Source organism: Panicum virgatum, chromosome 5N, assembly GCF_016808335.1.
Source record: "Panicum virgatum strain AP13 chromosome 5N, P.virgatum_v5, whole genome shotgun sequence".
Classification (NCBI taxonomy): domain Eukaryota; kingdom Viridiplantae; phylum Streptophyta; class Magnoliopsida; order Poales; family Poaceae; genus Panicum; species Panicum virgatum.
Window position 1 is genome coordinate 48,240,722 of NC_053149.1, and position 13,197 is coordinate 48,253,918.

General features: G+C 44.8%; 1 protein-coding gene across 1 annotated transcript; it reads right to left on the reverse strand.

Moving 5' to 3' along the window:
• Positions 1–608: 608 nt before the first annotated feature.
• Positions 609–3,560, reverse strand: LOC120672696 (peptide deformylase 1B, chloroplastic-like). The gene is made up of 7 exons (XM_039953225.1): positions 3,298–3,560; positions 3,055–3,193; positions 2,439–2,631; positions 2,045–2,155; positions 1,425–1,487; positions 1,033–1,151; positions 609–939 (listed from the first exon to the last, which is right to left on the reverse strand). Exons 1-6 carry the CDS (start codon positions 3,497–3,499, stop codon positions 1,053–1,055), a joined length of 807 nt encoding a protein of 268 aa, XP_039809159.1. The 5' UTR covers positions 3,500–3,560; the 3' UTR covers positions 609–939; positions 1,033–1,052.
• Between the last annotated feature and the right edge of the window lie 9,637 nt (positions 3,561–13,197).

Genomic DNA, 13,197 nt, shown 5'->3' on the forward strand with positions numbered 1-13,197 from the left:
ACCTTGGAGTTTTAAGCCATCAATTAATATTTAAAACATAGAAACCTGTCGAATAATCAAATAGAAATATAGTCCATGGAAGCATTCCCTATTGATTAATCCAAGGTTACAATTTTTACGTCGACGTTCTGTATATCTTAAAACATATTTGTGGCCAAAATTCAAAAGTTTCGGGCTGCTGGTGACAACCATTTGTTAATGAAAGAGGTATGTCATTTGCAATCCATACTGTCTTAGTGTGCTTGTCCAATAATCAAACCAGCAAAACAGATGTGGCGATATAAAGATAATATTTACAAAAAAAACTGTAAGGCCTATTAAGTACAAACATGCAAGCTCTTACCACAAACTCCTTGATAAAGGATAAACCATGAAAATGAAACAAGTCCATTAACTATGATTCTGGGATCTACAAATGTTAGTTTCAAAAGTAACATCACCATTACTTGCATCACATAGTGAAAAAGGTGATGATGGTACACTATATTATGATGTGTTCCTATTGTGGCAATAAAAATAATGCATCTGCATGCAGTAAGGGCCAGCTACGAACTTATCTCATTGTTTAAAAAAAATTATGTCTCTATGGTATGTTTATTAATAAGAAATTGAAGAAACAAAAAAAATGATCATTACATAAATAATTTCTGGGAAAACCAGTTCTACAATATCTCCTTATCCAAGAGTCATAAATACACAGACAAAACAGTAATACAGACATAAGCATTGAAAATTAAACCTCATTTGTAACTAGTGAACTTGGTGTCTCTAGTTTAATTGATATCGCAGAAAATTAGACATAGCAAGATTGCCAGCACTGCAACTAAAGTAGTGTGTGTGTGTGCGCGCACGCGCGAATGCGTGCGAGTGTGTGAGCTGTCCAAAAAACTCTTCAGGCTAAAGCTCAGCTTGATGATGTATTTCCAAAATTTCCGTAGTCTGTCCATAAAATGGAAAACAAAATTTTCTTATAATCACCAGACAGTGAATGAGAAGTTAGCCAAATTAGAAGGGTATTGAGATGAAACAGACCTGCTACAACCCTTCAACCTTCATCTTGAAAAACTGAAGACATCCTTTGTACCCTTGTAGCTCTCAACAGTTTCAGGACTAGTCAGTCCTGTTCTTTCCTCGTATTTCTTCTCTAGATTCTTTTTTTTTTAGAAAAAGGAAATAACAAGGAAAGAAGTATGAGTTCATATACAAAAAAATGTAAAATATTAACCACTAGATGGCAAATTATACACTGGCATGCAGCCTTGGAGAAATGTTTACGTACATGTTATTAATTTTGGTTATATATGAAAGGCAACTTAAGCTGACATCATTGCAGGATGGAAAACATATACATGCAGAAACCAATTACCAAATAAGAATTTTCAACATAATCCCCCGTGATGTACTCAAAACCACATTGTACTAACCTTCAGTTCCTCCCGTACAGTCTCAAGAACATCCATTGTCATTCTGTCAAAGAAAAGAATGCCCTGCAAATCCACAAACAACATGAGCAGCACAGTGATGAGCCACTGGTCACACATGCATGGCCCTGAGCCCCTGATAACATATTCCGTATGCAAATTAAAACTTTAACCAATAATTTATATGATAGGAGTACTAGACATTAAAAACCAGGAAAATATCTAATTACTGTAATATCAATTTTGCATGTCCAATTTAGATTTATTTTATGTAATGATGATGATGGTTAACCTGAAACTGAAAGTACCTGACAGACACAACTCTAGGAATAGGATGACTCAATTTGCAATTAGAGGGAGTATATGTGATAGCAAATTAAACAGAAATAGCATATGTGTATATTACATAGACTCCAAAACTGAGTAGCTTTGATTATGTTATTAAGTACACTTCCATTTGGCATCGACTAAATGCATCCCTCCGTTATGAGAATAACATATCTGAGTCATCAGTTTGTTCAGTGGACAAATGCATGTCAAGAGAGAAAAGGAGACATAACTCAAAGAATTACTATTGTGCAGATGGACCTGATAATTCACTTAGATAGTGGTTAAATACATACCAGCAAATGATCAAACTCGTGCTGGAAAACTCTTGCAGGTAGGCCAGATAATTTTACTTTGATTTTTGCTCCTGTAACGTCTTGAGCTTCAATTTTCACACTTTCTGGTCTCTGCAAGTAAACAATGGTCATAAAATTAACTTTATTTATTAATTGTGCACCTTTTCAGTTGCCGAGCAGAGGCTGATTGGTTCAAAAAATAAATGGCAGAGGCTGATAATTCCAAAATTACATACTAATTAAGTATGTCAAAGCCATGTAACATGTAGCAATGTCAATCCTAAATGTGGCATGTTATGAAAATGTCTAATGGTAAGCATCACACTAAGGTCAGATAATGGACAGCCAAAGTCTTCTGCAAGGTAACAAAATCAGTATGGTAAACTATTCTCACCACCACATTGGCATATATTCCAGGAAATGATAAGCACCCTTCTTCGAACACAAGCAATCGTTTCCCAGACTTGTATACCACTGGGTTGACAAGGACAATCTCCTCTCCTTCCCCCTTCACCCCAGCTGGATTGAACACCATAAGCTGCACATTCACTCCGACTTGTGGTGCTGAGAGACCAATGCCATCAGTCCTGTACAGAAACCAACTATTTAACCAGACCAGTACAGTTCTATCTCAAAACAGCAGGCAGTCCTATGATCGGATGTTTTCCTCACATTTGAAGGCATGCCTAATGTAACTAGCCCTTATTGAGTCAAGCTTGTACTAATCTAAGAACTACCCGAACAAACTCACCATTTCACCACACAAACAAATGCCCCCTCAATTAAACAGTCATAGAAAGAATTTCACAAAAATAACCCATAGCTAAAGCCTACTATTGTGGCCATCCAATCAAGCTAACAAAGGCACGCTTATTTCTCTGAAACAACAGCACGCCGATTTGGTGCCTATTAGCACGATACTCTCTTGCGCGTTCCATCAAACAGTCGCGGTGCACACAGCTTAGAACGATGGAAACAAAAATTGCGCAAGGCACAGACAGAGGACCCACTTGTACATAACGTCGAACATCTCGTCGGCCAGGGCGCGGAGGTTGGCGTCGAAGGTGTTGATGCGCTTGTTGCGCGCGCGCAGGATGGGGTCGGGGTACTTGACGACCTCGAGCGGCGGCTCGAACCGGAGGTCGGCAGCTACAGACCGTGAAACACAGCATCAACCAAGTAAGCCGAGAGTGATCGAGTGGAGAGGTCGCCTAGTGGCCGGAGGGCTTTTGGAGGAGGAGGTGGCGGCTGACCCGTGGCGAAGTCCTCGTCCTCGGCGGGAGGGGCGGCGCCGGTGGAGGAGCCTATGCCGCGGCGCGCGCGGGCGGCGAGGGGCATGGACGGGCCGGCGCGGCGCACGGGCAGGGGCAGGGCTCCAGAGTGCGCGGCGAAGAGCGGGCGAGAGGAGGCGGAGAAGGCGAGAAGGCGCGGGAGGAGGCGGAGGCCCGCAGCCATTGGAGCGACGGGCGCCTTCCTCGCACTTCCGCTTCGATTTTTTTTTTTTGGGTTTTTTTTCATAGGTGCCATTACAATTTCTGGAGTTCGGCTATATGCCATTACAATTCCAAGTTTCATTGAGCCATACCATTTTCTACGTATCCCTTGGCACAGGGCCCACCCGCAGGCGTACGCATATGGTAGGACGCCCATGGGTGGACGCATTTGCCCCTCCGCTCCCGAGTAAAGACACTGGCAGCCCTCTCTCTCCTCTCGCACGCTCTCACTCTCTCCCCTCTTCATCTCCTCTCCCCCCCCCGCGACGGCAGCGGAACCCTAACCCTAGCCCGCCGGAGCACTGAATTCATCCCCGCCGTCGCCTCCTCGCTCGCTCTCACCCTGCCTCTCTTCTCCCCCCGACGGCGGCGCAACCCTAAACCTAGGCCGTGAAGCGATGACGTCGAAGCGGACGGGCAGCCCGATGAAGTCCACGGGCTCGAGCGCGATGGCGAGTGGCAGGAGGGTGTACCTGTCTTGCCTGGTTCCTTTGGTGCGGATCCAGAGCCGTCAGAAGGACACATTTGGGCAGTGGTTCTTGAAGTGCCCGTTCAACATCAAGGTTTGGGTTCATGCAATTCTTGGTTGAACTGTCTCCTTCTTCTTCTGATTCTCCAATTCGATGCAGGGTGATCCCACTACTTGTGGATTTATCCGCTCTGAGGCAGAGTATGAGGGCTTGGAAGCACATCCACAGCGGTGCGAAGCTGCAGGTGGTGACTGGTGCGCCGAATTGAAGGATTTGAAGCAAGAATTGGCAGAGGTGAAGGAAAAGCTTGATAGATTTGGAGCTGCGGTTTGGAAGCAGAAGTCTGAACAAGAGTCTAGAAAGTTGCAGATTGTGCTTGAGTCATCAGTTGTAGTGCCTCTGTTAGTAGGCCTTGTAGGTGTTCTATTTGGTGTTGTTGTTGCTGAAATGTGGAAGTGAGATGCTCTGAAATGAATGAAATGTTGACTTGTTTGAATGCTATCATGTGTGTTTTGTGAGTTGCACTGGAATGTCTTGTTTGAATGGTAATGAATTGCTGAATTCAGAGTGAGATGCTTGTTTTGCTATTGACAGAAATGATCAGGTAACAGAAAAGTGACACAGCAATATGACTGAAAGTGACACGGCAATATGACTGAAAGCGACACAGCAATATAACAAAAAATGACAGAAATTGAGACATAACTTAGCATCACATTAGCTGACAGAAATCTCACAGTTGTTCACAAACCATCAGACCATTACAAGGCCATACACAAGTTCATAGAATACCACAAAGAGTTGTTGAACACACAGGTTCATATTCTACAAGCCCCAATGTTTGACAACACAAGTTGAACACATAGGTTCATCAGTTTGGAAACATAAGCTTTTTGATGCTACTGAGAACAGTAGTGGGTGGGTTAGCTGCGGCCTTGTTCTTCTTCTTTTTGATTGGCGTCTTCTTCTTCTTTGGGGTGCCCTTCTTCTTCTTCTGAACTTTCTTTTTCTTGGGTTGGGAGGGACCAGCTTCATCTGTTGGATGCTCCTTCCTACATTAGCAAGGTGAGATTAGATATTGTCAAGGTGAGATTACAAAGATTGCAATTGTGGACAGAATGATACCTTTTCTTGGACTTGTTCTTAGGTGCAGCTGTCTGACCATCTTCTCCAACCTCTGGCAGTTTGCAAGTTTTTTCAAAGTGACCAAAATCTCTACATCTCTTGCATCTAACCTTCTTTTTTGCAGCTCTTTTCTCCAAGAAACCTCTAATCCTTTGCACCTTGCGTCTTCCTGCTCCTCTACCCAGCAATGGTGGATAGACATTGAATCCAAGTTGCACTTGTGGCCACTGTGACCTATCTGGCAAAGCCTCAATTCTGTCCTCATAGGCTGCTTTGAACTTAGCCACAGAGTAGTATTCATGGACATAATCTTCAATCTTTAACCCTCTATTGGACAGAATCCATACCAAAGCATGTTTGCAGGGCTTGCCTGTCACCTGGCACTCTCTATTGGACATTATTTGTCAAGAAATCACACTTTGAGCTTTCAGAGAAGGCACATCTGTACCAGATCCTACTGTGGTGCTGATCTAGGTAATCTATTGTGTCAGGATCAAACTCAAATATCTTCTTCATGTGCCATTCAAACATGTCTTGTGTGTAGCTTCTAGCTGCAGGGTACAAATGATTAGTGATCACCTCACCAGAATAGTGCTTCATGAAGTTCTGATAGAGATGCCTCATGCATTCTCTATTCTCAGCTTGTGGGAACACAGCACCCACTGCTGTCTCTAGTCCTTTACATGCATCTGTGCATATGACCAAGTTTGGAACATCTCCAATGACTTTGCACAGATGCTCCATAAACCACTTCCAATTGTCTTCTGCTTCTGAGTCAAAGATTGCATAGGCTATGTGATAGAGCCAATTGTGTCCATCTACACCTGTTGCTGAAGCTAACTGGCCTCTGTACTTGCCATTTAAACTGGATGCATCTACACCAACAAAAGGTCTGCACCCAGCTTTGAATCCATCTATACAAGGCCTAAGAGCTACAAAAATCCTCTTGAACCTGTGTTTCTCACCAATCTTGTCTAGCTCTATCTGTACTAAGCTACCAGGTGAGACTTTTTCAATTTGAGCAGCCCAATTGAACAAAAGCTGAAAACTTTCCTCATATTTACCATGGATCTGCTCCAATGCTACTTTCATACCTGACCAGGCCTTGGAGTATTTCAACTTGATGCCATAGTCAGTCTCCAACTTCTCCTTGCAGTCAGATGCACCTTTGGTTGGATTCTTCTTCAGCAGTCTGCCAACCTGTCTGCACACCAACCTTGAGTTGCCATCTTGCCTTCTCTAAGTTTTGTTGTAGCACAGTTGTGTTCATCAACTAGTGTTTTGATCTACAAGAATATAGCAATGGGTTACATTCTGAATGGAGCATTGCACAAAGACAGAAAACAACTGAAATAAAGCATTACTGACATAATTACCTCTATTGTCTTGTCATCCCAAATCCTAGAAGCATGTATACGCCAAGGACACCCCTCTCCTTTGCACTGGGCAATGAACCTTGTCTTGTCAGTTTTGAGCTTAGCAAACTCAAAGCCTTTCTTCACTGCAAAATGTTTAATTGCCTTCCTGAATGTAATAATATCAGGATACTGCGCTCCCTTGATGATCTTGGGGTTCTCTGGATCATGAATCACATGCGCTTCCAGTGGATCTGCATCATCAACCTCTGCCTCAAGAGAAAAGCCTCCTTCAGCAGCAGCATTGTTAGACCCACAACCACCATCAGCATTGTTAGCACCACCATCAGCACCACCACCACCATTATTGTTAGCAGGACCAGCATTGTTAGTGTTTTGATTGTCAGGTACTGGCATGTACATTCCCTCATCATCAAAACCCACATACTCCTCCTCATTATCAAATATGTCTGGCTCTCTGTCTGGAGGATACTCTGTTCCTCCATTTGGGTCAGCATCACTAGGGATAGGCTGCTCAGCATCAGGAGGGATAGGTATATCAGTATCAGGAGTGATAGGTTGCTCATGATGGGGACTGTCATGCCAAATTGGTTCTTGATTATTAGGTGGAATGAATTCAAGGGGCTCTAGGTCAGCAAACTTATCAGCATCTGCAATTTCTTTGTCAAATATGCCTACAACAACTTCGCATTGCATCTGCTCCTTATACATCTCAAACATATCCTCCATCTGAAGGTCATTCACTAGTCTGACGTCTTCACACATCCTTTTGTCAAAGATCCACAAACAGGGACTCTGGAGGGGGGACCATTTCAACTCATTGCTCAAGCTCTGCATCAGCAAGTCAAACGAGAACGATCCTACCTCGACATCCCACTTAATCACCCTACCCTTCGTGTATGATTTCCTACCATTACTGTCTGTTGTACAGAACCCTTCGACTTTAATCTCCAACGAGAATAAACGAACCCTACCAGCAAACATCAAGAGCCGATGAAAAACGATACTAGGGTCAATGCAACGAGAATGCCTATTGCGTCAGTGCAACTTAGCGGAGCTGTAAAAGCAGATCAAGGATGCAGATCCATACCTTTCCTCACCGTGCTCCGGCTCCGCGGGATCCGCCATTCTAGTCAGTGGATCAGCATCAGAGCTACAGCCCTAGATCTGGAGGCGGTAGCGGGGATGGATTCAGTGCTCTGGCGGGCTAGGGTTAGGGTTCCGCCGCCGTCGCCCGGGGGGGGAGAGGAGAGGCAGAGGGGAGAGAGTGAGAGCGGGCGAGAGGAGGGAGAGGGCTGCCAGCGTCTTTACTCATGAGCGGAGGGGCAAATGCGTCCACCCATGGACGTCCTACCGTATGCGTATGCTTGCGGGTGGGCCCTGTGCCAAGGGATACGTAGAAAATGGTGTGTCTCGGTGAAACTTGGAATTGTAATGGCATGTTTCAGATTAGGTGAATTGTAATGGCATATAGCCGAACTCCAGAAATTGTAATGGCACCAATCAAAAAAACCCTTTTTTTCTCTTCACCCTGGCGAATGGCGATTGAGGGTTAGACGGCTATAGTGTGTGTCTAAAATACTACACGCAGACGACAGAGCAAACAACCTGTACAATAGTCTGTCTATGTGGCTGTCTGCTAGCTATTTATTACATGCCTTGGCACATAAAACAAAGTGATCAAATATGTGAAATGGATCTTTGTGTATTGTTGTGTGGCATACACGAAACAATAATTTGTGAAGGGAAATAAATCATATGGATAATATATTTATATGCAAATAAGTCACATGCAAGTAAATAATTTATACCCGATAAATACAATACATGATACTATCTGAATATAGTTGAATTGCACTATGAGAACTAATTTTCCTTGTTTTCTTTGCACTGCCATATATGCTCCACTAAATCTTCCCTGAGTTTAACATGTGTTGAGCGAGCTCGACTAACAGAATTTCTCCTCAATACATCGGCGAATACGGGATTTGGTGCGGTAGAAGTATCGACTTCTGGTGGTAGCGCAATTGATGCATTTGGATTCTCATTCAAATCCAATGGGACTCTAACCGATTCTTTCTCATCTTCTACTATCATATTGTGTAGAATTACACAAGTCTGCATAATGTTGACAACATCATCCTATTTCCAAAGACGTGCTGGCCGTTGAACAATATGAAAACGTGATTGCAGAACGCCAAATGCACACTCAACATCCTTCCTTGCTGACTCTTGTTCTTTTGCATATAATTTATCTTTCTGTGTTTGAGGTCCTGGTATAGTCTTCACAAAGACCGCCCACTCTGGATATATTCTATCAGCAAGGTAGTACCTAGTATCATATTGATTCCCATTAACAGTGAAATGAACCTGTGGAGCCGTCCCTTTTAGAACATCAATGAACAGTGGTGACCTATTCAACACATTGATGTCATTGTTAGAACCTGTTGTTCCAAAAAGAAATGCCAAATACAAAGATTTCGTGATGCTAAGGCTTCAAGGATCATAGTAGGGACACCTTTGTCACCACGTGTAAACATGCCTATCCAAGCAGTCGGGCAATTCTTCCATGTCCAATGCATACAATCGATACTTCCGATCATTCCTGGAAAACCACGGGACTCATTCTCTTCCAATATCTTTTCAAGCTCTTCAGCCGTAGGAGGACGCAAGTACTCTGGACCAAAACATTCAATCACACCTTCAACAAATTTACCCAAACACTCCAAAGCCGTGCTCGTGCCAATTTTGATAACCTCATCAAGAGCGTCAGCAGGGTACCATATGCTAGCATTCTTATGGCCGTAGTACATTTCTGTAGCTGTGACAGACCATATCTACCTGTTGCATCCACTCTTTGCTTGAAATAAGGTGACCAATCGCCGAGAGCATCCACAATTCGAAGGAAGAGTGACTTTGTCATTCTAAACCTTTGACGGAACTACTTGTTGGTGTATATGGGGTTGTCGGAGAAGTAGTTTGCAACAATGTCTTCGTGACCAGCCTCTCTATTTCGTGGAATGATTATCCTTGTTCCACCGCGGCGGCGACAACGGCGACGACCAGAAGCATTTGCAGCAGTTCTTGCTTTGATGCTATCACTGATTCTCAGTTCTATCTTCTCAATGATTTCTTCCTCAGCCATAAAGTCTTCCATAGTATATATTTTAGCAGGATCAAATTCTTCAAGATGTGCACTGCCATCGGTTTCGTCATCTGCAGTACAGTATGGCACACTTAATTTGCGAACTTATATTATGGCTAATTTAATATTCTGATGAGACATACCTAGAAGCACAGTGAACCCTCCATTGCCTTCACTCTCTGAACTTTCAGGAGAAATAGGTTCAGTGTAATTCTTCCATAGTTGCAAAAGTGGCTTCGGATAATAGAGATCAGTGCATGACTTGTCCATGTAAGATAAAGCAACTGGGGGGCATGTTCATGACATCATTTAAATTGTTTGACTCAACAAGATCAAACTTCTGCAATTGATTTTAAAGATGTGTTTCAGTCATGCAAACATCTGACCGAACAAAAAAATCTGTAACACAAGCACATACAGTGTATACTTGACGCCTTTTGGAGACAAGACTTGATGCATCGTTCTGCCATGACTTGTACACATTTCCTGGGATTTGTTTTTCATAGTCAAATTGTATCCCTGGTAAAGATTTAGAACAAACAAGCAACTATCAATAGGCTGTTCAATTCCAGAATCGGCATACCTCTCTATTCTGAATTTGCAAGTGCAGAACACATGCATACCTTTCTCTACAAAATAATCTTTAACATTGGAATTAAATATGTAACTAACAAATTTATCTTGACCAGGAAGGTTTGATCTAATTCTTGCAAAGATATCTCCATAATTCATTTTGTTTTAACCATGACATGGTGGTAAAAGTGCTTTCTGAATGTTCATATGTCATACTTATTCCTTTGGTCGTGAACAGTGAATACCAGAATTAATATGTCCAATATATACATGTCAAATTTCTTGGCTGGGGAATAGGGAATTAGGAACTATAACAGAGAGTTTTTCTGCATTGAGCAGTGAACACCAGGTGCATTGAGCAGTGAAGAAAAGTTACCTGTATCACTATCTTCTGATGTTTCAGATGTAGACGACATGGCTCAACTCAACATAGCAAAGAAATGAAACCAGGCGACTAGAAAAAAATGACCAGTCCTCAGCTTCAGTGGAAAAACATGCACAGTTCTTCAGCTTGTCACAAGGTCCATGCACACGGGAAATATGGAGCAAAAGTCATCACATCACAGAAAACTTAACACAAATCAAACTGTACATTATTATTCCGTAGTAGCTACTTGCAGTAGCCTTCACTCATCAGGGCTGCGGACGTGCGGTGGACGAGAGGTGAGTGGGCCGTGTCTGATCTGCAACAGCGAACAGTCATTTGAATTCCATCGAGATAGGGAAAGCGAACGTGGATGAAAAAGCAACATATTTACATATACTCACCCAGATTCTCTGCTGCTCAAGAGAGCATGAGGTGGAGGATGACGCCCGCGACAAAAGGGAGCACGAAGCTCAGCACCCTGGTCGCAGTCTCCGATGCCGGTGCAGTTGCCCCAATCAGATGGAGTGTCATGTGAAGCAGCAGGCCTGACAGATGCGCGGGGGGGGGGGGGGGGGGGAGACAAGGGGGGCGGGCAGGGGCCATGCCCCCCTCCCAATGTTGGTGTAACTACACAGAAAACTCCCTAATCTCATTACTAATATTACTCATTAACAAGATTTTTTTAGACCCTCTGATAAATTGCCCCCCTCCCATGTTTCAATCCTGGCTCCGCCCCTGCGCGATGAACAACGAGTTGACTTCCATCTTCCTCGCGTCTCCCGTAGAGGCAACCCCAGCATGTTGGTGTAACTACACAGAAAGCTGAGCCCGCATTGAACGTCACATGTAGTGGAGATCCAACCCAATATCTCGTAGGCTCAGGGGCGGAGCCAGGATTGAAATATAGGGGGCCAATTTACTAATGCCAACAATTAGTGGGGGCCGCACCTTGTTAATGAGCAATATTAGCAATGAGATTAGGGGGTTCTCTGTGTAGTTACACCAATGTGGGGGGGGCATGGCCCCTGCCCGCCCCTGGGTAGGCTAGCTTTCTTTTGAATGTGTTAACCATTGTTTCAGACAGTTTCATGTTCTTGTGCACAACAAGTAGAGCAGAAAACAATCTGAATGAAACATGCATAAAAAGTAGAACTGTAATTGCTACTACCAAATTTCACACATGAATGTACTCAGAGAACTTACCATTCTCTCGGATCGGCACGAATCCAAGGTTGAGAAAGTGATTCATGCCTGGCCATGGTGGACGACGTCAACCTGGGGCTGCTGGAGAAGGTCATGCCACCACTGGACCTTAGGGTGACGGGGAAGATTCCGCCGCCGGGGGGGGGGCAAAGCTGGGGCAGTGCTTGATCTTCCGGCGAGGCTTGGGGCGGCGAACCTTTCTTCTTCGGGCGGCCGAGCTGCTGCGCCGCCGTCGCACACTTCCTCCCATGCACCCCCGTCACAGCCTTCTCGCCCCATGCCGCTGTCGCAGCCTTCTCGCCCCGCGCCGCCATCGCACCGAGCTTCAACGCCCGTGCCCGCGCCGCGAGATCCTTTCGCTCGCGCGCCGCGGCTGCAGCCAGGCACTCATGCGTCGCCGATCTGCCGTGCTGCTCCGTCCCCATTGAGGTGCAGCAGCTCCCGAACAAATCAAGGGACTCGTACTGGGGCTGTTGCTGATGGGGAAGGGAGGAAATAGGGAGAGGGGGGAGCGCGCGCTCGGGAAACTTGCCGCCATCAAGAATTCACGCGCGCGGGAAATCAAGTTTGGGAGCATGGGATCGACCACGCCGTCGCCGGGTCGCCGCCGCACTATACAACGGGCGACAAGGCGTCGATTTGCGCTCGGGCCATGAGCCCACGCCATCCTCTTGCGAGACGACGGCAAGGAGCGGTTCGGCAATAACTCAGCTTTGGGGAAGGAAAAAACCCGCTCATAGACGAGGCAATAACTCCTGTTGTACATGCCCTGACAAGACTGACGCCGTGAGAATGCTTCGCGTGCCCGACAGCGGTGGGTTGGGCCGGTCCGACCGTCCGAGTCGGCCATTGTCTTCCTCGGTCCGAATCCAGCTTTTCCTGGCCTCTGCCGCTGAGTAATATACCTTTACTGAGCCCAATAATTCTGGAAAACCTATCTATCTTTCGAAAGTTTTTTTCCAACTTAACTTCTAGTGTTTGAGATTCGTGCAAATCAATCATAGCCCTTGGATCCACCTCAAACCGTAGCTTCCTCTCTCCCCCGCCGCTGCCGACCACACACGTTGATACGTGCGTCGCTGCCTACGTTGCCTTGTCGGTGCGCTCGCGCGTCGTGCCACCGCGCCGCCGCCAGAGAAGATGAGGAAAACAATGTTGGTTCAACATTTTTTAACATTTTCGAAATGGTGGTTCAACATTTTTAAAGGGACCGTCTATATCATGCTTGGGTGATTTGGAGGCTTAGTACACTCGAGTGATTAGAAGGAACAAATCACACGAATCATAAACAACAAGAGAAATCGAGTGAAACAGAAACAACATTCACTCAAGTGACAGTAGGCACCAAATCACACAAATTACATATTGCAACATAAGATGAGCGATTCAGAATACTAATGT